Source organism: Bos grunniens, chromosome 3 (genome assembly GCF_055505025.1).
Source record: "Bos grunniens cultivar Pamir isolate PY7600 chromosome 3, Bosgru_T2T1.0, whole genome shotgun sequence".
NCBI lineage: Eukaryota > Metazoa > Chordata > Mammalia > Artiodactyla > Bovidae > Bos > Bos grunniens.
Window position 1 is genome coordinate 43,005,996 of NC_141167.1, and position 27,104 is coordinate 43,033,099.

The 27,104-nt window shown below is 37.7% G+C and overlaps 1 protein-coding gene across 10 annotated transcripts in view; it reads right to left on the reverse strand.

Annotated features, from left to right (window-relative positions):
* DNAI4 (dynein axonemal intermediate chain 4) overlaps positions 1 to 27,104 on the reverse strand; it is a 98,529-nt gene that overhangs the window by 13,837 nt on the left and 57,588 nt on the right. For 4 of the 10 annotated variants that reach the window (XM_086390429.1, XM_086390431.1, XM_086390432.1 and 1 more), the window contains 7 exons: positions 24,745 to 24,939; positions 15,917 to 16,125; positions 8,667 to 8,753; positions 7,163 to 7,314; positions 5,402 to 5,559; positions 4,960 to 5,081; positions 363 to 461 (listed from right to left, as the gene is read on the reverse strand). In XM_086390429.1, coding sequence (XP_086246555.1) covers positions 363 to 461; positions 4,960 to 5,081; positions 5,402 to 5,559; positions 7,163 to 7,314; positions 8,667 to 8,753; positions 15,917 to 16,125; positions 24,745 to 24,939 — 1,022 coding nt within the window. The remainder of the gene's footprint in view (positions 1 to 362; positions 462 to 4,959; positions 5,082 to 5,401; positions 5,560 to 7,162; positions 7,315 to 8,666; positions 8,754 to 15,916; positions 16,126 to 24,744; positions 24,940 to 27,104) is intronic. The other 6 variants (XM_086390434.1, XM_086390430.1, XM_086390438.1 and 3 more) reach the window with 3 other exon arrangements.

Below are 27,104 nucleotides of genomic sequence, written 5' to 3' on the forward strand. Positions count from 1 at the left end.
AATATTAAGAAAAATAAACAAAAATAAAGGAGAAAATGAAGAAAACATGGTAGGAACTAGCATTTTAAAATGTAGGGAATGCAAATATGCCAGAGTCAGTTTTACTTTGAGATCAGCATGTTAAATCAGCAGTCTTTCAGAAGCAAATATTGTGTCCTAATAACTTATGAAAAGAAATCAAGGATATCTAGAAGCCAAATTAAAAGCCCTGCATACTATGGGTGTTTTATATACAAATTCAAGCTTGTATTTTTAAATCTGATGTTATAAATTATTGCATAAAAACACTGTGTCTAATGATACTGTTTTTTCAGAAATATAACAAGATAAAATTTTCCATACCTACTGTAATTAAAACTAACCTTATGTCCTCTGTAGGTATCTAGATATTGTTCATTATATGAACAGGAACACTTGTGAATATGACCTTCTTCAGTACCAGCCAAATAGATATTTGTGTCCTAAACACCAAAAATCAGAATGCATTAACTTGTGATGTATTAGTAAATGTGCTAAACAGAAGACAGAATTCAAAATTTCTTAAAATATGTTCAAGAACCAAAACTAGAAATACTACCTTGTAGACAACTGACTGTTGTCTTTTTCTTTAGATCATGATTTTATAATAATTAAACTCCCTGAAGGATGGCTGTGCAAAGAAAATACAGATTCTTTTCTTTGCTAAAATAGAGTGTAGAACTTAGTACCTATCTAGAAATTATATGGACAAACATTCACTTAAAATGAAGAAGAAACTTTCTAACATTTCAAGAGAGAGCTAACAGTCCAGGGAAACAGTATTATTTCACTGCTGCTAAGTCACTTCAGTCATGTCCAACTCTGTGTGACCCCAGCGACGGCAGCCCACCAGGCTCCCCCGTCCCTGGGATTCTCCAGGCAAGAACACTGGAGTGGGTTGCCATTTCCTTCTTCAGTGCATGAAAGTGAAAAGCGAAAGTGAAGTCGCTCAGTCGTGTCTGACTCTTAGCGACCCCATGGACTGCAGCCTACTAGGCTCCTCCATCCATGGGATTTTCCAGGCAAGAGTACTGGAGTGGAGTGCCATTGCCTTCTCCAATTATTTCACTAGAATTAGTCAAAGAGAAGACAGATGACTTAACAAGAACATGATTTTTGCTGAGAATGAGAGATTAAACTAGACGGAGTCTCAGACATCTCAGATGTATGTACCAAATAGGGATTTAAAATGTGTTTTCTATACTGAAGTTATAGTCAGAAAGTCTGAAAGTCAGGGCTCTATGTGGAGCTATGTCAAGTCAGCATCACCTGGTAGTATTATTAGTTCAGTTCAGTTCAGTCCTTAGTCATGTCCGACTCTTTGCGACCCCATGAATCGCAGCACGCCAGGCCTCCCTGTCCATCACCAACTCCTGGAGTTCACTCAGACTCACGTCCATGGAGTCAGTGATGCCATCCAGCCATCTCATCCTCTGTCGTCCCCTTCTCCTCCTGCCCCTAATACCTCCCAGCATCAGAGTCTTTTCCAATGAGTCAACTCTTCGTATGAGGTGGCCAAAGTACTGGAGTTTCTAGAACTGCAGAATGTCAGGCCCTGCCCCAGACCTGCTGAATCAGAATCATTTTAACAAGATTCCCAGGTAAGTTATAAGAACCCTGAAATCTGAGACACATTGCTCTAGCATGTATCAGTACTTAAGAATGCAGTTACTAGATCATGGGGGTCTATGTAGTTTAAATTACAAAATAAAGTCCATTTTTCTCCCAAAGTAGTATTACCAATTTACATTCAGCAGTATATAGAAGTTCCTTTTGACACACATTCTCTTCAACAGTTTGGTTACATCAGAAATCTTAGATTTTGCCATCCTATTAGGTATTAACTTACACTGAATGGTTTTAAGTTTCATTTATGTGGATATTAACAAAGTTGAGCACATTTTTATGTTTATTGGCCAATTGAATCTCCTCTTCTGTTCATATTTCTTGACCATTTTACTAATAATCTTTCTTTTTCATATTCATTTGAATAAGTTCCTAATATATTCTATTACATATGCTTTGTCTATTATTAGGTTGCAAAAATCTTCTCCCAGCATACAGCTTATTTTTTTTTTTTACAAACTCTTAGTGTCATTTAGTAAATAAAAGTTCTCATTTTAATGTAGCTGGTATTATATATTTTACATAATTAGGATTTTGTGTTTTAAGAAACTGTTCCTACTTTGAAGTCATAGAGATATTCTCCCATATTTTCTTCTAAAAGTTTTTGCCTATAAATGGGTAGGGATCTAATTCCTTTTTTATATACAAACAATGATTATCTCAGTAGTATTTATAAGTAGGTCATCTTTCTCTGGGCTTCCCTGGTGGCTCAATGGTAAAGAACCTGCCTGCCAATGCAGGAGACACAGAGATGTGGGTTCAATCCCTGGGTTGGGATAATCCCCTGGAGGATGGTATGGCAACCCACTCCAGTATTCTTGCCTGGAAAATCCCATGGATGGAGGAGCTTGGTGGGCTACAGTCCATAACGTCACAAAGAGTTGGACGTGACTGAAACAACTTAGCACACAAATAAACGTCTTTCTCTAGAGCTCCTCAAGGTTGCTGTAAAGCTGGGTTCCTCAGTATATAAACCTGAGATTGAGATTTCCATGCAAGAGGTTTATTGGGAAGTTCTCTCAGAATCAACCTCTTTGAGGGAACTAGGAACAGGCAGAGATATTTAAGTTAAACTATGATGTAGCTGCAACAGAGTGCTCAGTCCAACCTATAACAAGCTTTGGAGCTGGGATAGCCCTTCAGAGTCCTACCTCCAGAAAAAGGGGTGAAATATGTTTCGCATCTCTTCCCAAACATAAATTAGTCAGAAATGATGATAGACTCAAACCAAACTAAATCAACAATCAAACTAAAGGTAAACTGTGTAAATATCACAAAAGTCAGAGATTCTAGGACTGGATAAAAAAGCAAAATTCAACAATATGCTCCATATAAGAAACATACTTTAACTATAAAGACACAAATAGGTTAAATGTAAAAGAATGTAAAATGATAAACTGTGCTAATATTAGTTAAAAGAAAGGTGCAGTGGCTACATTAATGTCAGACTAAGTAGATTTCAGAGTAAAGAATGTTACCAGCTATAAATAAGGTCATTGTATAATAAGGGAATCGATTAATCAATAGAACATGACAATTCTAAACACTTGTGTACTTAAAGATACATAAAGAAAAAATTGATAGAATTTCAAAGGAAGAAAAGACAAATTCACAATCATGGTCAGACACTTCAATACCTTTCTGTCAATAAATCACGGAAGAAACAGGCAGAAAATCAGGAAGGATATAGTGAACTTGAACAATATCATCAACCAACATAACCTGATTGATATTCACAGAACATTTCACCCAACAGTAGCAGAATATACACTTTTCTCAAATGCACAGGGAATATTTACAAGTAAACATCACATTCTAGGCTCTAAAACAAATCTCAATAAATTCAAAAGGATTCAGTTTACAAAAAGTTTGCTCTCTGATCATGATGGAATTGAATTAGAAACCAACAGAAAGATGCTTAGAAAAAACGTGAATATTTGGAAACTAAATAACGTGCTTTATCAAAGAAGAAATCAAAGGGGCAATATTGATGTTTTGAGCCAGCTGATTCTTTGTTTGGGTGGGGAGAGGATAGTGGTTGTCTTGCGCAATGTAGAGTGTTTAGCAGCACCCCTGGACTCTGCTCGAGAGAGAAAACTCTCCTCCCTACATCCCACCTCCCACAGCTGCAACAACCAAAAATATCTGAAGAAGACATTGTGAGATGTCCCTGATGGAAAGTACTCCCCTCCCTGCCCACATTGAGAACCACTCTGCTAGAGTCAAGGTGACAAGCAGATTATAGGAATTTGAGAATGAATGCAGTGAGAATATGACTGCAGTGACAAAAGGGCTTCCCTGGTGACTCAGAGGTAAAGAATCTGCTTGCAATACAGGAGACCAGGGTTTCATCCCTGGGTCAGGAGAGATCCTCTGGAGAAGGGATTGGCTACCCACCCCAGTGTTCTTGCTTGGACAGTCCCAGGGACAGAGGAGCCTGGCGGGCTACAGTCCATGGGGTCACAAAGAGTTAGACACAACTGACTGACCACATACACAGTGATAAAAGTGAAAAATAGTAAAAGCCTGAACTATATGAATAGTAGGCTTGGACTAAAAGAAGTAGGATGATAAAACCTAAATATCATTTGGGTGATAGAGTAGAATAGAGTAAGAACTCAAGTTTTGGTTTGCATAAGTAGGTGAATAATGGTGTCATTAAAGAGATGATCATATTACATATAATAGAAAATATATAGGAAATGTTTTCTTCTAAGAGTCACAGTGGTTGAATTTTCTGATTCCAAAGAGCCTCTAGGTAAAAAGAATTAGAGAAGCAGAACTTTACTAACAGTGCTCTGATTTCATTTTGGTCTTGATAGGCATAATCTGAAGTGGTCTTCCCAATCCCCAGAATCATGAGAGTCACCACTCACAGTGAGATATGGAAGACTATATAGTGGATTTGGTTTCTGTCACTATGACAGAGCAGGAGAGTACCCAAGAGGGGCAAGGTTGGGCATTCAAGTTAAAATGAGCAATTGAGTAGATAATCCTTCTATTGTTGCTCAGAAAAAACAGGCCTTTCTTCTAAAATGCAGATGAAGGACAGCCAACTGGAAAGTGCCATTTCACCCTAGGCTAATACCTATGTTTGTTAGTTTTCTGCTTACAAGGCACAATATTTACTAACATGCTAACCTTTCATCTTTGTTTTTGGCCACGAGACATATGTGATCTTAGCTCCCTGATCAGGGACCGAATCTGCACCTCCTGCCTTGGACAGTGAAATCTCAAACACTGGACTGCCAGGGAAATCCCAGCCTTATATCTTAATACACTTCAATGATTATTAGTTGTATTGAAATAATTTACCTTGGGATGAAAAGCAAAACACATTCCAGGAGCCTGTCGAGATATCAAAGCCTCACCTTTCTTTTCCTTTTCCCCTCCTTTTTTGCTGGTGCTAGCAGTCGTTCGCCTCAAGCGCATCAAATCTTTAAAGAAAAAATAGATAGCTTATCTACCACGTGAAAAAATATTGTAGATATAATATGTCCCTTCTTGCAAACAATATGAGTTCTGCCATTCTGTGCATGTCATTAGGTTAAAATAAGCAAATACCAGAGTTAGATGCTTAGCAAAATGATCAAGCCCAGTTTTTCTCTTATTTAGTCAAACCTAAATTTATCACCTTTTATACATTGTTCACTAGGAATTTTTAATTCAGCACATAACAAGAGAAAGATAATTTGTGTGTGGGGGGGTGTGTGTGTGAGAGAGAAAGAAAGAGTGTGAGCGTATTTATTGATTTTACCATGACAGTCCAGTCCTTTCCGTATAACCCATTTAGAGATCCTTCCATCCGCTGATATAGAAACTAGTATTTCTCTTTTGTCATCACCTGTTGTCCCTCGGTCTTGTTCTATCCACTGCAGTTGCCATACAGGTCCCAAGTGTTTTTGAGGTGATTCACTAAAACAAGGAAAATCACTAAGTAGAAAATCATAATTTTTAAAAAGACTTGCAATACTAAGTGATAAGGACAACTCCCTAAAGCATCATGACTTACTTACAGAATGATGCTTTTATTGTTCTCAACTGGACTTCAACTTTAAATATTTTTAAAATCAGGGGGAAAAAAACCACTTTTCTAATATTCACTGATGTTTTTCTCATTTCTTACAAAAAAGAAAATTTTATTGCTATCATAATAGGACTATAAAAGCAAATATTTCTTTAAGAATCTACTCCTTTTACTCTACTCACTTACTTTTTCCTAGTTGTGTAAATTTAGTTTATTTAGATACACTGAATATAAGTATCTCCATATTTATAAGGATATTTCTCATAGTTTAAATAAGTAAGTCATTTCAGTCCTATTCGAGTAAATAGTTACTTCACCCTTCTTCTTATATTTCAGCACCGTCCACTGGCTTGATTCTCTCTAAGGCTGAGATTTAAAATTTTTCTGAAAAATTAAAATCACTTCTCAGATTACTACTTTCCTGACTGATTAACGGGTTGCTTTGTTCCTAGTACTGACTCTCTTGATTTTTTATGTGAATCCTCCAAAGCAATAGGGCTGAATACTTTTAAATCTAGATATATTTGATTATTTGGTAAAAGTTATGAATCTTCTGCCTGGAAATAAACACAAGGCTCACACTTACAAAACTATGCAAATAATTTCAAAATTAAGCTAAAAAACACCTGCTTTAAAGGCTATTTCCAGTTCTTCTGAAGTTTATTCAAACACTAATATGAATATATGACCTCATTTTTGCTCCACTAATATCAGGTTTATTATAAAAACTTGAGGTATCTTTAGATCTCTTTCACTTTAAACTTTTTTTATTTTCTCAATATGTCGCATTAATTATTTCTTTCATTTATAAAATGAAAGTTCTTGAAATCTAATGCACATCATGGTGATTATAGTTAATAATACTATGTTGCATACATGAAATTTGCAAAAAGAGTAGATCTTAAGTGTTCTTACCACACCCAAAAAAAATGGTAACTATGTGAGGTTGTTGTTGTTGCTTAGTCACTAAGTCATGCCTGACACTTTGTGATGAAATAGACTGTGGCCCACCAGCTCCTCTGTCCCTGGGATTTTCCAGGCAAGAATAATGGAGTGGATGGCCATTTCCTTCTCCAGGTATGTGAGATTATGGATGCATTAATTAATTTGATTGCATTAATCATTTCACAATGATACGTATATTAAATCATCACACTGTACACTTAATCATGTTGTACAACCTAAATAAACTCAATTTTTATTTGTCAGTTATACCTCAATAAAGCTGGAAAAAATTTTAGCTTTTTAAAAAGCAGCAGCATACACCAAAAGAAGTTTGTTGGTAAGCAGGCAGAAAAGAGGATAAAGAGATGTTAAAGCTGAGCATTCCAGTTGGAGAGACGTTATGAGGGATTATCAAATGTTTGAAAGATAATGGTATCACTCTCAATAACAGTATAAACATTCACTCAAAACTAAATAACATTAATTTTTTTCTTCTCCCCAAAAAAGTACATGTTATATATTTATCTAATTCTTGGATTTTCTCACCTACTATCCAGAACTGGAAGGTTACTGTTGTTCTGTACATTATAAATGGCGATAGTGCCATTGTGATAGCCAACTGCTAAAAGGTTAGGTGAGCCGATTGAAAAATCCACAGCAGTAACTCCATATGGACTCTGATAAGTACGCTCTGGCCACTGAATAAAAAATATATATTATATTACAATTTAAACTTGGTTTTATAGACCACAGTACAGGAGGGTGTGACAGTGACTAAAGATTAGGCTGATGGCGGTGGGGATGTGAGGAGAGTTAACCTACATTCAGTTACTCCTAACTTCCTATATACATGAGAACAAAACCTCAGTCGGTTCATTTCCTTTATTTTGATGAATCCTCAGAGCTCAGTAATTTTGCAAAATACAGCATGTAGCTCTACAGTAATTATCATTTTGGGTAATCTTCCAACAGGATTTTCCATCACAGGTCTACATTCTTAAAAATACAAATAATAGCCACCAAATAAATTATCCTGCATATATTCCTATCTCCCAGTATCTGTTTCTAATGCTTGTATTATCTAATCATTTCTAAATAAGGATAGAAGAGGCTCTAAAACTTTCTAAGTTACTCTTTTCTACATCTCTGACTAGAGTTTTGTTGTTTTGTTTGAATGTCCAATTCAAATCCTTTCTTGTTTCTAACAACCTACGTGGAAAAGAAGACAACTTGCTGTTGATGAATCCTGTCAATCCTTCCACATGTTTAGAATTGCTTCTTCCTTTCTTTTAGGCTATATAAACCCAACTTCCTAACAGACGAGGGTTATTTATAAGAACTCCAATTATTTTTGTATGCCTTTCTGATCTTTTTAAAGTAGTCCACTTTACATTTCTGTTGTAAAGTAAAAACTAAGGGTAAAGGGACCTCCCTGGGAGTCCAGTGGTTAACACTCTCTGCTTCCACTGCAAGGGGTGCAGGTTTGATCTCTGGTCAGGGTACTTAAGATCCCGCATGGTGCGATGAAAAAAAAACACAAAAAAAACCCTAAAGGTAAACCTGTAAGTGACAGATTGACTAGAGCTATTTAGCAAAAAAAATAACTGATTCTTGTTCATTTTCTTTAAAAATTCATAACAGTAAGATATTATATGAATCTATTTTACATCTATTGAGGATAACAGAAATCTATCTTATAAAGTGATGAGTTATTCATATACTGAAAAACAATCCAATAGTAAATGAAACAATTTTTAAAATTTGCATTTGCAAATATTTTTCTTTATAACGGGCAGTGATATACAATAATGGTTCAGCCCTGGATCATCAGATCTAACAGCACATAGTAGTGAATTTACTGTATCCTATAAAGTATCAGAATAAGTTTTAATTATTTAATTGTTACAGATTTAAACCAAAGATAATACAGTCTTACATGATAAAACTTCCTTGACTTTGCTTAATTATCAAATACAACTATCTACTACTTTTCAAGAATTATGTCAACATTTAATTAAATAAAAATAGATCTTATTCCTGCTCGAGTTACCATGGGGTTCTTTATTGACCAACAGCAGGCCAATCCTCTTTTTTGCTCCTTAAATCCAAAGTGTCCATAGCCAACAGCCAAAAGATCCTGAAAACCAGAAAAATTCAAACTAAGAGAGGATAGCATAAAAATACTGGCAAATGTATAAAGATGTATATTAATGAACTGTGTTAAGAAGAGTGATGATATTTTAATTAAGGTTAAAAAAACACCATATGCCATTTTTTCACTCTACATTTCTATCGTCCTAAGCAAAATCACAAAAATAATCACATTTTCAGACTAAAAAATAAGTACTCAAAAAGAACCAATTGCTAACAAGCTCTTTTGCATATTGAGATAATCTTCAAAAATTGTATTATTACATTATAATCTCCTATGAAGGCAATGGCACCCCACTCCAGTACTCTTGCCTGGAGAATACCATGGACGGAGGAGCCTGATAGGCTGCAGTCCATGGGTTGCTAAGAGTTGGACACAACTGAGCGACTTCACTTTCACTTTTTACTTTCATGCATTGAGAAGGAAATGGCAACCCACTCCAGTGTTCTTGCCTGGAGAATCCCAGGGACGAGGGAGCCTGGTGGGCTGCCATCTATGGGGTCACACAGGGTCGGACATGACTGAATCGACTTAGCAGTGGCAGCAACATGGGTTTTTTAAGGATGATCTAATTTTTTCAAATGTAAAATAGAAGACATTTAAATTTAAAGTGAGGTGCTATGGACTGAATTGTGTCTCCTCTCCTAAAAGTCATTTGTGGAAGTCCTAACTCCTAATAATATGTGATTATATTTGAAAATAGCTGTGAAAAGAAGAGAAGCGAAAAGCAAAGGAGAAAAGGAAAGATATAAGCATCTGAATGCAGAGTTCCAAAGAATAGCAAGAGATAAGAAAGCCTTCCTCAGTGATCAATGCAAAGAAATAGAGGAAAACAACAGAATGGGAAAGACCAGAGATCTCTTCAAGAAAATTAGAGATACCAAGGGAACATTTCATGCAAAGATGGGCTCGATAAAGGAAATGGTATAGACCTAACAGAAGCAGAAGATATTAAGAAGAGGTGGCACGAATACACAGAAGAACTGTACAAAAAAGATCTTCATGACCCAGATAATCACGATGATATGATCACTGACCTAGAGCCAGACATCCTGGAATGTGAAGTCAAGTGGGCCTTAGAAAGCATCACTACGAACAAAGCTAGTGGAGGTGATGGAATTCCAGTTGAGCTATTTCAAACCCTGAAAGATGATGCTGTGAAAGTGCTGCACTCAATATGCCAGCAAATTTGGAAAACTCAGCAGTGGCCACAGGACTGGAAAAGGTCAGTTTTCATTCCAATCCCAAAGAAAGGCAATGCCAAAGAATGCTCAAACTACCGCACTCATCTCACATGCTAGTAAAGTAATGCTCAAAATTCTCCAAGCCAGGCTTCAGCAATATGTGAACCGTGAACTTCCTGATGTTCAAGCTGGTTTTAGAAAAGGCAGAGGAACCAGAGATCAAATTGCCAACATCCGCTGGATCATCAAAAAAGCAAGAGATTTCCAGAAAAACATCTCTTTCTGCTTTATTGACTATGCCAAAGCCTTTGACTGTGTGGATCACAATAAACTGTGGGAAATTCTGAAAGAGATGGGAATACCAGACCACCTGACCTGCCTCTTGAGAAATCTGTATGCAGGTCAGGAAGCAACAGTTAGAACTGGACATGGAACAACAGACTGGTTCCAAATAGGAAAAGGAGTATGTCAAGGCTGTATATTGTCACCCTGCTTATTTAACTTATATGCAGAGTACATCATGAGAAATGCTGGACTGGAAGAAACATAAGCTGGAATCAAGATTGCCAGGAGAAATATCAATAACCTCAGATATGCAGATGACACCACCCTTATGGCAGAAAGTGAAGAGGAACTAAAAAGCCTCTTGATGAGTGTGAAAGTGGAGAGTGAAAAAGTTGGCTTAAAGCTCAACATTCAGAAAACAAATATCATGGCATCCGGTCCCATCACTTCATGGGAAATAGATGGAGAAACAGTGGAAACAGTGTCAGACTTTATTTTTGGGGGCTCCAAAATCACTGCAGATGGTGACTGCAGCCATGAAATTAAAAGACACTTACTCCTTGGAAGGAAAGTTATGACCAACCTAGATAGCATATTCAAAAGCAGAGACATTACTTTGCCAACAAAGGTCCCTCTAGTCAAGGCTATGGGTTTTCCTTTCGTCATGTATGGATGTGAGAGTTGGACTGTGAAGAAGGCTGAGCACTGAAGAATTGATGCTTTTGAACTGTGGTGTTGGAGAAGACTCTTGAGAGTCCCTTGGACTGCAAGGAGATCCAACCAGTCCATTCTGAAGATCAGCCCTGGGATTTCTTTGGAAGGGATGATGCTAAAGCTGAAACTCCAGTACTTTGGCCACCTCATGCGAAGAGTTGACTCATTGGGAAAGACTCTGATGCTGGGAGGGATTGGGGGCAGGAGGAGAAGGGGACGACAGAGGATGAGATGGCTGGATGGCATCACTGACTCGATGGACGTGAGTCTGAGTGAATTCCGGGAGTTGATGATGGACAGGGAGGCCTGGCGTGCTGCGATTCATGGGGTTGCAAAGAGTCGTACACGACTGAGCGACTGAACTGAAGACAATACTGATGTAGGCACTAACAATTCATCTGTTAAATGGATGACATACACTTAACAGTGTTGCTAAATAGAGTACAGTACTATAAATGTTGATCCTTTGATCTGTTGATCATAGAAAAAGCAAGAGAGTTCCCAGAAAAACATCTACTTCTGCTTTATGGACTATGCCAAAGCTTCTGTCTGTGTGGATCACAACAAACTGTGGAAAATTCTTAAATAGATGGGAATACCAGACCACCTCATCTGCCTCCTGAGAAATCTGTATGTAGGTCAAGAAGCAACAGTTAGAACTGGACATGGAACAACGGACTGGTTTCAAATTGGGAAAGGATTATATTGTCACCCTGCTTATTTAACTTATATTTGGAGTACATCATGCAAAATGCTTGGCTGGGTGAAGCACAAGCTGCAACCAACACTGCTGGGAGAAATATCAATAAATTCAGATACACAGATGACACCACTCTTATGGCAGAAATTGAAGAACTAAAGAGCCTCTTGATGAAAGTGAAAGAGGAGAGTAAAAAGTTGGCTTAAAACTCAACATTCAGAAAACTAAGGTCATAGCATCCAGTCCTATCACTTCATGGCAAACAGATAGGGAAACAATGGAAACAGTGACAGACTTTGTTTTCTTGGGCTCCAAACTCACTGCAAATGGTGACTGCAGCCATGAAATTAAAGGACACTTGCTCCCTGGAAGAAAAGCTATGACCAACCTAGACAGCATATTAAAAAGCAGAGACATTACTTTGCTGACAAAAGTCAGTCTAGCCAAAGCTATGGTTTTTTCCAGTAATCATGTATGCATGACTATACATGACTATATGAGAGTTGGACTATAAAGAAAGCTGAGTGCTGAAGAATTGATCTTCTGATCTTTTTGAACTTTGGTGTTGGAGAAGACTCTTGAGAGTCTCTTGGATTACAAGGAGATCCAATCAGTCAGTCCTAAAGGAAATCAGTCCTGAATATTCATTGGAAGGCCTGATGCTGAAGCTGAAGCTCCAATACTTTGGCCACCTGATGTGAAGTACTGGCTCATTGGAAAAGACCCTGATGCTGAGAAAGATTGAAGGCAGGAGGAGAAGGGGATGACAGAGGATGAGATGGTTGGATGGCATCACTGACTCGATGGACATGAGTTTGAGCAAGCTCCAGGAGTTGGTGATGGACAGGGAGGCCTGGCGTGCTGCAGTCCATGGTGTTGCAAAGAGTCACACACGACTGAGTGACTGAACTGACTATAAATGTATTTTCTCTTTATTATTTTTCATAATAATATTCTCTTTCCCCTAGCTTGCGTTATTGTAAGATTGCAGTTTATAATACATATAACACATATAACATGTGTTCACTGACCGTTTATATTTGGTAATACTTTCAGTCAACAGTAGGCTATTAGTAGTTAAGTTTTGGGGTAGTCAAAAGTTACACTTAGATTTTTAACTGCATAAAAGGTTGGCACCCCAAACCCCCTTTTGTTCAAGGTCAACTGTATAAGTACATACGCACAAAAGTTTAATTATCAAACAAACCCAGACTTTTCTTTGTAATCAGAAAGAATACAAAGATAGTCCTCCCACCATCCTACCTCCCAAGCAACATCATGTCGCCACAGTTCTCTCTGTCTTAAAATATTCTTCATCACTACCCTTGACATTGACAAACTCTTATTTATCTCTTTTAGACTCAGCATAGACGTCAATTCCTCTAAGAAGCATTCACAACTCTCTCTTATGTGTTCCCATGGTATTATTTTTCCTTATTAAAGCACATAGGAAACTAGTGTATGGCCAGGGCCTACATGTGACTAAATTACTACTGTATCTCTAGTGCATTAACAGATTTTCTGCACAGAGTTAATACTCAACAAATATTTACAGAATTAATGAATAAATATGATGGATGCCATCTGTTATATTTTTAGCTTCATTCAAAATTAACTTTATTCTAAATAGCAATATATTAATTTTTAGCTGAGAGTATATTCAGTTTCTTAAAATGATTCATCTGTCTTTATTACCCAGTTATTATTGATTTATTAAATTTCACTTATCTACAACATGTTCCCTAATATAGTTTCATAAAGATAAATCCACACTAAAAGTATTTTATTTTATTCAAAATAATACACATAATTTAAGTAATGTGTTATTTCAGTCCAGTTCAGTTGCTCAGTCATGTCCGACTCTTTGCGACCCCATGGACTGCAGCATGCCAGGCCTCCCTGTCCATCACCAACTCCCGGAGTTTACCCAAACTCATGTCCATCGAGTCGGCGATGCCTCCAGCCATCTCATCCTCTGTCGTCCCCTTCTCCTCCTGCCCCCAATCCCTCCCAGCATCAGAGTCTTTTCCAATGAGTCAACTCTTCCCATGAAGTGGCCAAAGTATTGGAGTTTCAGCTTCAGCTCAGTCCTTCCAATGAACACCCAGGACTGATCTCCTTTAGGATGTACTGGTTGGATCTCCTTGCACTCCAAGGGACTCTCAAGAGTATTCTCCAACACCACAGTTCAAAGGCATCAATTCTTCGGTGCTCAGCTTTCTTCACAGTCCAACTCTCACATCCATACATGACCAAAGGAAAACCCATAGCCTTGACTAGACGGACCTTTGTTGGCAAAGTAATGTCTCTGCTTTTGAATATGCTATCTAGGTTGGTCATAACTTTCCTTCCAAGGAGTAAGCGTTTTTTAATTTCATGGCTGCAATCACCATCTGCAGTGATTTTGGAGCCCAGAAAAATAAAGTCTGACACTGTTTCCACTGTTTCCCCATCTATTTCCCATGAAGTGATGGAACCAGATGCCATGATCTTCGTTTTCTGAATGTTGAACTTTAAGCCAACATTTTCACTCTCCTCTTTCACTTTCATCAAGAGGCTTTTTAGTTCCTCTTCACTTTCTGCCATAAGGGTGGTGTCATCTGCATATCTGAGGTTTTGACAGAAATGATTATAGTTTTATTTTTCATTTAAAAATTTTTATTGGAGTAGAGTTGATTTACAATGTTTTGTTAGTTTCAGGTTGATTATAGGTTTTTAATATCCATAACAACTATCATGTTTGCACACAGTACCTTATAAGGTATAGCGATAAAACAAGGCTAATTCTTAAAACATGCATAAAAAAATACAGTTTAAACAAATTAGTTCTGATGACTTTAAACATACATCAGGGACCTCCCTGGTAGTCCAGTGGTTGGGGGTCCACTTCCAATGCAGAGTATATGGGTTCAATCCCTGGTTAAGAACTGGAATTCCCCACATTGTGGGACAACACAGCCTGAGCCAAACAACAACAACCAAGAAAAAGATGCTACAACTAGCACCCAGTGAGGCCAAAATAAATAAATATTTCTCAAAAAGGACTGGAAAAAAAAAAGTTATTTCAGAAGCATTAGTTGAGAATCATGTCTTCAGAATCAGTTTATAAATCTCAGGAAAAAATAACTCTCATTACTCTATAATCATTCTTTTTTTTACAAGAAAACATACTGTTCCCCAACTTGATGATTCATCTAATTTTCCTCAAGATGATTTTTAACAGAGCAGTACTAAAGGGCGTCCCTAATAGCTCAGTTGGTAAAGAATCCGCCTGCAATGCAGAAGACGCTGGTTTGATTCCTGGGTCTGGAAGATCCCCTGGAGAAGGGATAGGCTACCTACTCCAGTATTCTTGGGCTTCACTGTGGTTCAGTTGGTAAAGAATCCACCTGCAATGCAGGAGACCTGGGTTCGATCCCTAGGTTGGGAAGATCCCCTGGAGAAGGGAAAGGCTACCCACTCCAGTATTCTGGCCTAGAGAATTCCATGAACTGTATAGTTCATAGGGTCACAAAGAGTCGGACAAAACTGACTGACTTTCACTTCACTTTCACTAAAAGCAAGAACTCTGGAGCTGGATGTCTCGGTTTGAATTATGTTTCACTTACTGGTTATATAACTTTGGGCAAGTTATCCTTTCTGTGCTTCAGTGCAACATAATGAGGAAAATAGTACTGTATTCATAGATTTGTGATAATACAAGTAAAACATTTACAATAGTGCCTGGTACATAGTAGGTGCTATTTAAGTATCCACTGTAGTGTTAGTTTCTTAAGGGATCTCAAAATTATTTTGCACTTTTACAGGGTCACTGGATTAAGATGTTGTAGTTGTTATTTAGTCGCTAAGTCATGTCTGACTCTTTTTCGACCTCATGGATTAAGTACATACTTCCGAATATGGTTTCTTTAAAGAGAATGCAAATTTGGGTGCATGAATTTGGTTAACATGTTAAATTAAATAAATATATATTATTTTCTTGTTCACTTCTCAACATCTGACATAGATTCAGCCATATTCCAAGTACATCTCTTAAAATAAAAATGGCGACATTTTCATATTAAAGAAGAAAAAACATTGTTTTCTAGCTGTTGCATTTCCCCCTTTTTAAAATATAAACTTGTTTTCAGAGGAATTTTAAAACTAGAGGTTATATTAATTTAAATCCCTTGCCTAACAGATGAGAAAAGAAAATCATTAATGTTATACTTGGTAAGTGCCCTTAAATGCTAGAGACAGCATTATTAAAACATTTGATAACTTACTGGATTTGCTTTATTCCAGGCAAGGCTGCTCACGTTAAGGCCTTTGGTTAGGTCACAGGAAAAGGACCAGAGTCGTTCCAAATTGGCTGGTATTGTTGATTGTTCTGAACTTATTTCTAAATCTTCTTCCTCTTCCTTCTTAGCCTCTTCTTCGACCACTTCAAGTTTTCCATCTACTAAAAAGTCTCCGGGCTCTTCAGGTTCTGGTTCTAAAATTAAATCAAATGAAAAGAAGATCATGGTGCTCTACACCCATCTGCTAAAGTTTCCGAAGAACAGCTCTATCTACCACTGATACTTCAGACACCACTGGACCTGCTAGGTCATAACACCCAAGGGACAGGGCACCTAGAACAGCAGCTTGAACCTGCTGCAGAATCTTCTGTTGTTCTGAGCCCCACTCAAAGCTATTGGCTTTTCAGATCACTGAGTAAATGAACCAGAATAACATCCAAATGAGGACTGTGTTGCTTCTAAAATGCAAAGACGGCTTCCCTTATGGCTCAGTCAGTAAGAAATCCACCTGCAATGCAGGAGACCCAGGTTTAATCCCTGGGTCAGGAAGATGCCCTGGAGAAGGAAATGGCAACCCATTTCCTTCAGTATTCTTGCCTGGGAAATCCAGTATTCCTGCCCGGGAAATCCCATGCACAGAGGAGCCTGGTGGGCTATAGTCGAACACGACTTAGCAACTAAACCACCGCCAATGAAATGCAAAGAGATCCACTAGGAATGCGTCTCTCTCTCTCTCTCTCTTTTTTTTTCTGTTGCAGAGGACTCAGATGCAACTGCATATCTTTTACCTTAGAAGGTATATCTTGACATATTCTACTGGACCCTTGAAAATTTCACTGAGGTGGAAGGCCCCTGCAATTTTGTCAGATTTACTTCTCACCATCCGACATGCAAATGTCTTGCCAGTAAGTTTACTTCTTGTTCACTAGGTCCAATCAACATGATACCAGCAATGTAGTGGACCAGTGTGATGTCTTGCTGAAGGGAAAGCTTGCTTCAGACTAAATTATGACATTAAGCAGAACAGTGAAGGTATACTGCTGACCTGGCCAGCTGAGAGCAAATAGCTTTGGTTTTCCCAACAGGTACTGAAGGGAAAAAGCATCAGCATCCACACACTGTGTACCACAAGCTGTGTTAGTTTGCTCAGGCAATGAGACTCTAACTGAAACACCAGCTTCAGCTGGAGTCACCCCTGGTTAAGCTTACAATAATCCACTGCTACTCTCCAAGAGTCATGTGTTTTCTGTGTAAGCCAGATAGGTGAGTTGAACGGTGGGAGTCAACATTCCTGCATATTTCAAGTCCTTGATGGTGGTATTAATCCCTCAGATCCCTCCAGAAAGGTGGCATTGCTATGGTTTACTATTTTCATAGGTATAGACAGCTCTAGGGGCTTCCACTTCACCCTTTCTTAAATTAGCTCTCATTCCACAAGCCAAGGATCACATGGGGGCTTCTGCCAGTTTCTAAATATTTCTATTTCAAGTATACATTCTGGAACAGGGAAAATAACTGCAAGATGATGGGTGGACACACTGTAGATGAACCTGAACTAAAATTCTGTTGTTCACCTGATTTTAAATCCTAGTGGACCCCAGTGATGTTTTCGGTCTCCCTGAGTTAGTGTGAACTGAGAGCCAGTGTTCAGTAATCCATGAAATTTCTGATGGTTTCCTTATCCACAGTGTACAGTCCTTCTAATAAAATGCTGTAGATCTTTATGGAGAAAGCTGGGATGAGTATTAACAGTACACACTCTTGGCAATGTAGCGTGAAACGTTCTCAAAGTGACCCAGTCTCCCCTTCATTCAAGACAGTCTGGTTCTATAAACTGGCTCAAGTCTAGAATAGGTTAAGGGGCTGTGACTTTGTTTTTTGGTGTTTCAAATTAGAAACACTTGACCTAGAACTTTATTGTTTATACAGATTAAGTGAGAATTTATAAGATGACTGTCTGTTATAGGATGAATTGTTTCTCTCCAAAATTCATATATTGAAGTCATAATGACTCAGAGGTAAAGAATCCACCTATGATGCAGGAGACACAGGTTCGATCCCTGAGTCAGGAAGATCCCCTGGAGAAGGGAGTGGCTACCCACTCGTCACCACCTGGTTAAGCTGGTGATGACTGGGAAATTCCATGGACAGAGAAATCTGTAGGGCTTCAGTCCATAGGGTGGCAAAGAATTGCACAAGACTGTGTGACACAAGTCTGTGTGACATACAGAGCACACACAAGAATGTAGTATGTCAGAATGTAACAATATTTTGAGAAAGGACTTTGAAGTGGTGATTACATTAAAATTAGACCATTAGAGAGGGTCCCAATCCATTGATTGATATCCCTATAAGAAGAGGAAATTTAGATACACCAAGAGAGACAAGGGATGAACACACACAGAGAAAAGACCATGTAAAGAGGCAGCAAGAGGGTGAACATCTGCAAGCCAAAGAGAGGCCTCAGAGGAAACCAACCCTGCTGGCACCTTGATCTTGGACTTTCTGTCTCTAGAATTGTGAGGAAGTAAATGTGTGTTGTCTAAGTCTTTATTCAGATGTATATATTGCGAACATATTCTTCTAGTCTGTTGCTTGCATTTTTCCCTGCATTTTTTTCCTACTGTTAGCAGTGTTTTTCAAAGAGCAGACATTTTAACTCTTGCAAAATTCTTATTGATTTTTTTCTTTTATGCCTTGGGATTTGGGGGCCTCCCAGATGGCTCAGTGGTAAATAATCTGCCTGCCAATGCAGGAGATGCAGGTTTGATCCCTGGGTCGGAAAGATCTCCTGGAGAAGGGAATGCCAATCCACTCCATTATTCTTGCCTGCAGAATACCATGGACAAAGAAGCCTGGTGGGCTACCACCCATGGGGTCACAAAGAGTTGGACACAAATGAACACACCTGCACTTGGGACTTTTGTGTATTAAGTGAATCTTTTCTTATGCTAAAATCACAAATATTTTTTTCTTTTATCTTGTCCTAGAACTTTATAGTTTTAATTTTTACATTTAAATCTATGGTCCATTCTGACTTAATTTATGCATTTAATAGGACGTGAGGATTGAAGCTCATTTTTTCTCCCCATAAGGATATCCAGTTCTTTCAGCACTGTTTTTAAAAGATCAACTTCTCTCTATTGAACTACCTTGACATGTTTGTTAAAAATCAGTTAACCATATACGTCTGTGCTTATTTCTGGACTCACTAGTCTGTTTCAATCATCTATGTCTACCCTTAGACAAATACTCAGCTGCCTTGATTACTGTATCTTTATAGTCAGTCACCTGTAATATAGTAAAGTCCTTCAACTTCATTCTTCTGCTACAAAATTGACTTAGTTATTCCACGTCCTTTGCTTTACCATATAAAACTAGAACAATATTGTTGACTTAATCATCTTTAAAGAAATTTCAGATGGTGGGAAATGTCTCTTACTTTTATTCACATTTTCAAATTCTAGCACTCTCCATTCTTTTCTGTAGATTCTAATTTCTGTTATTATTTTCTATCAGCCTGAAGAACTTCCTTTAACTTTTTTTTGCAATGCTGGTCCGCTGACAATGAATTCTCTCAGCTTTTGTTTGTCTGAACATGTTTTTATTTCATCTTGATTTTTGAAGGATATTTTCTCTAGATACATAATTTTTAGCACAGTAAAAATATCATTGCATTGTGTTCTGGCTTCTGATATAGAAATAAGGGCATTATTAATTTCTCCCCTGTATGTAATGAATTTTTTCTGGCAACTTTTAGTTTTTTCTTATATAGTACTTATAATATACTTCAGTGTGCTTTTCATTGTGTTTATCTTGCTTGGATTTCATTGAGCTTCTTATAATTATTGATTTAAAGTTTTTTCAAATATACAAAATTTCTAGCAATTCTTCCTTCAAATATCTTTCTATTCTTCCTCTGTATTCTACTACTACAATTCTAATTACATATATATTAAACCACATGACCTTGGGACACAGGTCGCCAAAGTTCTATTTTTTTAGACTTATTTCTGTACTTTAATTTGGAATGTTCCTCTTACTTGTCTTTTAGTATTCTGTCAAACCCAAGCAGTAAATTTTTTCATTTCAAGTACTATGTATTCTATTTCATCTCTACAAGTTCCATTTTGTCCTATATGTAGCTTTCATTCCTATCATCATTGTATTCTTATTTTTTCCTTTAAATCTTTAAGCATATTTTTAGAACTTATTCTTTAAAAGACTTTTTTTTAGAGTAGTTTTAGTTTCACAGCAAAACTGAACCCAAATGAAGAGTTCCAATATACTCACACCCAGATTTACACATAGCCTTTTCCAGATCAACATCCTGCACCAATAGTACAGTGTTACAATAAGTGAACTCCCAGTGACAAATTATTAATACTCAAAATCTATATAGTTCACTTTAGTATTTACTCTTGGTGTTGTACATTCTGTGAATTTGGATAAGTGTACAGTGAAATGTACCCACCACTAAGTATTATGCAGAATGGTTTTATTGCTCTAAAAATCTTATATACTCTGCCTATTCATTTCTCCCAACCTCTAATCCCTGGAAATGTCTGATCTTTTTACTGTCTCCAAACTTGCCCTTTCGAGAATGTCATATAGTTGGAGTGACAGCATATGTAGCCTTTTCAGATGGGCTTCCTTCACTTAGTAATATGCATTTAGATTTTGTCTGTGTCTGTTCATGGCTTGATAATTCATTTCTTTTTAGTGCTGAATAATATTCTATTGTCTGGATTTACCACAATTTTTTCATTCATTCACCTTCTGAAGAACATCTTGTTTGCCTCCAAGTTTTGGACGTTATGAATAAATCTTCAATAAACATCTGTGTGCAGATTTTTGTGTGGAAATAAGTATTCAACTCCTTTGGGTTAATACCAAGGAGTTCAATTATGGACCATATGGTTACAATATGCTTAGTTTTGTAAGAAACTGCCAAACTGTCTTCCAAAGTGGTTGAACTATTGTGCCTTCCCACCAACATTGCATAAGAGTTCTTGTTGCTCCACATCTTAGCCAGCATTTGGTGGTATCATGGTTTGGATTTTAGCTATTCAATAGTTGTATGGTGGTATTTCATTGATGTTTTAATTTGAAATTCCTTAATGACATATAATGATGAACATCTTCTTAAACTTATTTGCCATCAGTATATCTCTTTGGTGAGGTGTCTATTAGGTCTTTTGTCTGCTTTTAAATTGTTATTTGTTTCCTTATTGTTGAGTTTTAAGAGATGTTTGTATATTTTGGACGAGTTCTTTATCAGGTATGTCCTTTGCATATTTTTTTTCTAGTCAGGGACTTGACTTCTCATTCTCTTGACAATGTCTTTCACAGAGCAGATTTTTAATTTTAATAAAGTCCAACTTATCAATTATTTCTTTTAATAGATTGTGCCTTTGGTGTCAAATCTAAAAAATCATCACCATACCCAAGGCTATCCAGATTTTTTCCTATATTGTCTTCTAGAAGTTTTATAGTTTTGCATATTTCATTGAAGTTTTGACCCATTTTGAGTTAATTTTTGTGAAGGGTATAAGGTCTGTATCTAGATTATTTATTTTGCCTATAAATATCCTGATGTTCCAGTATCATTTGTTGAAAAGACTATCTTTTCTTTCCTCATTATATTGCCATTCCTGTTTGGTCAAAGATCAGTTCAGTTCAGTTCAGTTTAGTTGTTCAGTTGTGTCGGACTCTTTGTGACCCCATGAATCGCAGCACGCCAGGCCTCCCTGTCCATCACAAACTCCCGCAGTTCACTCAGACTCATGTCCATCGAGTCAGTGATGCCACCCAGCCATCTTATCCTCTGTCGTCCCCTTCTCCTCCTGCCCCCAATCCCTCCCAGCATCAGTCTTTTCCAATGAGTCAACTCTTCACATGAGGTGGCCAAAGTACTGGAGTTTCAGCTTTAGCATCAGTCCTTCCAGTGAACACCCAGGACTGATTTTCTTTAGGATGGACTGGTTGGATCTCCTTGCAGTCCAAGGGACTCTCAAGAGTCTTCTCCAACACCACAGTTCAAAAGCATAAATTCTTTGGTGCTCAGCTTTCTTCACAGTCCAAATCTCACATCCATACGTGACCACTGGAAAAACCATAGCCTTGACTAGATGGACCTTTGTTGGCAAAGTAATATCTCTGCTTTTCAATATGCTATGGTCAAAGATCAGTTGACTATAATTATGTGGATCTATTTCTGGGCTCTTTATTCTGTTCCATTGATCTATGTGTCTGTTCTTTCACCAATACCACAATAACAACTGTAACTTAACTAACTTTTGAAGTTGGATGATGTCAGTCCTCCAACTTTTTTCTTCTTCTTCAATATGGTCTTGGCTATTCTGAGTATGATAGCTTTTTAAAAGTTCTTATCTGTCTTTTACCATCTCAGTCACCTTTTTATCTGTTTCTATTGACTGTCTTTTTTAGCTTTAGCTAACATTTTCCTGCCTATTTACACAGCTAGCAAATTTTTATTGGGTGCTGTGCATTATAAATGTTACAGCACTGAATGTCTGCATTGTGTTTTCTTCGATACAATACTGTATTGAAGTTTGTTTTGCTGAGCGGTTAACTTACTTTCAGATTAGGTTGATTTTTAAAATTAGCTTTTAAAAATTAAAATTTTTAAATTAGCTAAAAAGTTTATTGGTGGGAGGAGGGTCTAGACTAGTCTTCATTCTTAAGGTATGGCCATTCTGGATATTTACTGAATACCCTATTTCTACCCCTCTGGCCAGTCAGAAATCAAATGTGTCGAAAGACTAAATGATAGATTTATGGAGGTTTTTTTTTCTCTACATAATTTCCTAATATCTTATTATTCCAATTACAGTCATCTCAGCCTCTTTGATGGAGAAGGCAATGGCACCCCACTCCAGTACTCTTGCCTGGAAAATCCCATGGATGGAGGAGCCTGGTAGGCTGCAGTCCATGGGGTCGCGAAGACTCGGACACGACAGTGACTTCACTTTCACTTTTTACTTTCATGCAATGGAGAAGGAAATGGCAACCCACTCCAGTGTTCTTGCCTGGAGAATCCCAGGGACGGAGGAGTCTGGTGGGCTGCCATCTATGGGGTCGCACAGGGTCGGACATGACTGAAGCAACTTAGCAGCAGCAGCCTCTTTGAACTCTTATCTGGATGTCATCATATGAGCAAAACTGCAACACTACTATAGTTCATCAGCCTGTCCTCTCCTATTCTCTCATAATTATTTACATCCTAACTAAAAGCAGAACTACTATTTTTTCTTTTTTAAATGATCAGTGATATGTTCCTGGGCTGGAGGAAGCACAAGCTGGAATCAAGATTGCCGGGAGAAATATCAATAACCTCAGATATGCAGATGACACCACCCTTATGGCAGAAACTGAAGAGGAACTAAAAAGCCTCTTGATGAAAGTGAAAGTGGAGAATGAAAAAGTTGGCTTAAAGCTCAACATTCAGAAAATGAAGATCATGGCATCTGGTCCCATCACTTCATGGGAAATAGATGGGCAAACAGTGGAAACAGTGTCAGACTTTATTTTTGGGGGCTCCAAAATCACTGCAGATGGTGATGGCAGCCATGAAATTAAAAGACATTTACTCCTTGGAAGGAAAGTTATGACCAACCTAGATAGCATATTCAAAAGCAGAGACATTACTTTGCCAACAAAGGCCTGTCTAGTCAAGGCTATGGTTTTTCCTGTGGTCATGTATGGATGTGAGAGTTGGACTGTGAAGAAAGGTGAGCACTGAAGAATTGATGCTTTTGAAGTGTGGTGTTGGAGAAGACTCTTGAGAGTCCCTTGGACTGCAAGGAGGTCCAACCAGTTCATCCTAAAGGAGTTCAGTCCTGGGTGTTCATTGGAAGGACCCATGCTAAAGCTGAAACTCCAATACTTTGGCCACCTCATGTGAAGAGTTGACTCATTGGAAAAGACCCTGATGCTGGGAGGGATTGGGGGCAGGAGGAGAAGGGGACGACAGAGGATGAGATGGCTGGATGGCATCACCAACTCGATGGACATGAGTTTGGGTTAACTCCGGGAGTTGATGATGGACAGGGAGGCCTGGTGTGCTGCGATTCATGGGGTCGCAAAGAGTCAGACATGACTGAGTGACTGAAGTGAACTGATGCAACTTTAGAAAGTTTCTATAACCTTCATTTCATTCATTCAAAAATTGAAAAGTTGAATTAAATAATCTCTCAAATCTTTAAAAATATTGTAGCCACAAGAACAGGAAGAATGCCTGTGTAATAAAATTAGGGAGAGGTAATAAAAGCTAGAACCTGGAAAGTATCAATGGCAATGGAAAGGGGTGTTTGACTATGAGAGAATAATTCAATATTGGAACAACAGAGAGGAAAGAGCTTATGAGGTTTTGAATCTACGAGACTATCTCTTTCTTTGGGCTTCCAGGTCTGGACTCTCCTGCTATTCCCTTTTAGTGCTGGAAACTATATAAAAATGTCTTCTGATAAGTGATGTGTGTGTATGTGCTAAGTCGCTTCAGTCATATCTGATGCCTTGCAACCCCGTGGACTGCAACCCACCAGGCTCCTCTGTCCATGGGGTTCTCCAGGAAAGAATTACTGGAGTTGGCTGCCATTTTCTTCTCCCTGATAAGTGATAACTCAGTTTAAAGACTGCATCTAGAAATAATAATACCATTTTATTTTTTTAATTACTTGAGCTTGTCTAAAAGCGATTATATTTAAATATCTTTTTTAAAGTATACAATCTTTATTTCAAAACAACACTATTTTTTTAAAAGATGTTTTAGTATATAATGTGTTAAATACCTTTTAAAATAGGAAGCTGACGATAAGCTGCAAGTTTTGGCTGAAATATATTTTCCATTATAACTCGTTCCATAAAAAATAAGTCCTGCTGAAACTTATCAGATTTAAATACTGCATCTGAGTTGTCTTCTTCTTCATCACGAACTTTAGCCAGAATTACATTTTCAATATCCATTAGAGAACTACCTTCACTAACTGTAAAATACAAATATGATGCAATGGTAACATAATTCAAATATTATAATATTAGCTGGTTTGTACATTCTAAAGATTTATCAATGACATTTTGCCATCACTATTTGTATTCCTCCAGTATTCACAACAACTTTAATAGTTACTTATTGAATGTCTTGTAGGAACCAAGCACATGCAAGATATACATATATTATCTCATTCTGGAATCAAAAAATGTGCTGCTTTCAGAAAATAAGCAATGATAACTCATAAGGTAATTTGTATCTCCATATATTTTTATTCAAATTGAAATTAAATCATTATCAGTCTTCATTACACCTTCAGATAAAGGTTTAATTTATTGCTTTATAGGAATACTACACTACTGTTGTTTATTAATGCTATAACAAATTACCAAAAATTTAGTGGACTAAATTTAAAGTTCTAGATTAAATTTAAAATTAAATTTAAAGTGGATACAAATTTAAAGTTCTCTAGGTTCGAGATCAACCCAGGTCTCACTTGGCCAAAACCAAAAGGTTATTAGGGTTATGTTCCTTTCTGAAGGCTCTAGAGAATTAATTTCCTTGCCAATTTCTAGAAGCAACCACCAACCCACCGTCCATCTTCAAAAGACAGCAACATTGCATCTCTCTGATGGTCCTGCCATTATATCTCTCTCTGACCAGAAATGGAAAAAATACTCCAAAGTACCCATTTGATAGGTTTGGGTCCACTCAGATAATCCAGGATAACCTCCCTCTTTTAGATCCTTAATGTAGTCACATTTGGATAGTCTCTTATCTCATGTAAGGTAACCTATTCATAAGTTCCTGAGATCGGGATGTGTACATATTTGAGGAATGATATTCTACTTATTACTTAGTTAAAACAGAATGAAGGGGAATCCTGCATCCATGAAGATGGAGTAAACACACTTTTCCCTATTCCTTTGCTAAATACAACTAAAAATCTTGGGACATTAATTTTTTTTTTTTTTTTTAGAGGAAGCCTTTGAAAGCCTTTGTCAGAAGAAGGCAGAGGAAAAAGATTGCTCAGGACCCAGGGAATGACACAGTGGTGCGTTTCCTGGATTTCTTATTACTGCAGATACTCCAGACAAACCTCCTCTCTTTAGCCAAAACCCAGGAAAACAACAACCTTGCAAGAAAGAAAACTTAGGATATAACCATTTCTCTCCAGGAAAAACAGAAAAAATTCTAGCCCCACCCATTCCACAAATACCACTAGCCAAGCGGGAAGTCTAGACTTCCATTCTTGCCAATTCTAACAAGGCTTTCCAATCTCCCAGCCTTCCAGTGGGTGTGGTGTCAGAAAACGCTCAGTAAGGAGCTAGGACTTTCAATCCTACCCAAAAAAGAAAAAAATGACTGTGCTGCCCTTTGTGCAATGTCAGTTAAGATCTCTTGGGAAACATGGAATTCCACAGCTATTTGGCAGTAACAAGGTTCTTCCCAATAGTCAGAGTTGGATTGGTACAGTCAGAACTTACAGAACTGTCCCAAAGTAAAAAAGCCAAGTTCCAATCCATGGTGTCAGGAAGTGTTAATGAGGTGCTCCTATCCCTCCCAGCCATGTAGGTATCAATGGAAGTTAGAGCTCACTATCTACCTTACACAAGGTTAGAGCTCCCCATCTAACATTACAGAACAGAAATGAGATGATCCCCTCTCTCAGTGTAATTGAAGGGCAAGTGAAAAATATGGATTTCTACTCTAGTAATGGGTGCTTCCCAGGTGGTGCTAGTGGTAAAGAATCTGCCTGCCGATGTAGGAAATGTAAGAGACCCAGGTTCAATCCCTGGATCAGGAAGATCCCCTGGAGTAGGAAATGGCAACCTTCTCCAATATTCTTTGTTTTTTTTCCTCCAATATTCTTGCCTGGGAAATTCCATGGACAGAGGAGCCTGGTGGGCTACAGTCCATGGGATTGCAAAGAGTCAGAAACGACTAAGTGAAGGTGAGCATGTGCACACACACACACACACACACACACAAAATGGAGCAGTAAACCCCACTTTTACTTTCACCTGGCGGTAATGGAGCAGTGAATTTCCCTGTCAAAATAGTGTCAAACAAATCCTGCTAAAAATGAAGTTTAAACAAGATCCAGTTCTCAAAACATAATACCCCAAGTCTCTAAATTTCAACTGAACGTCACTGATC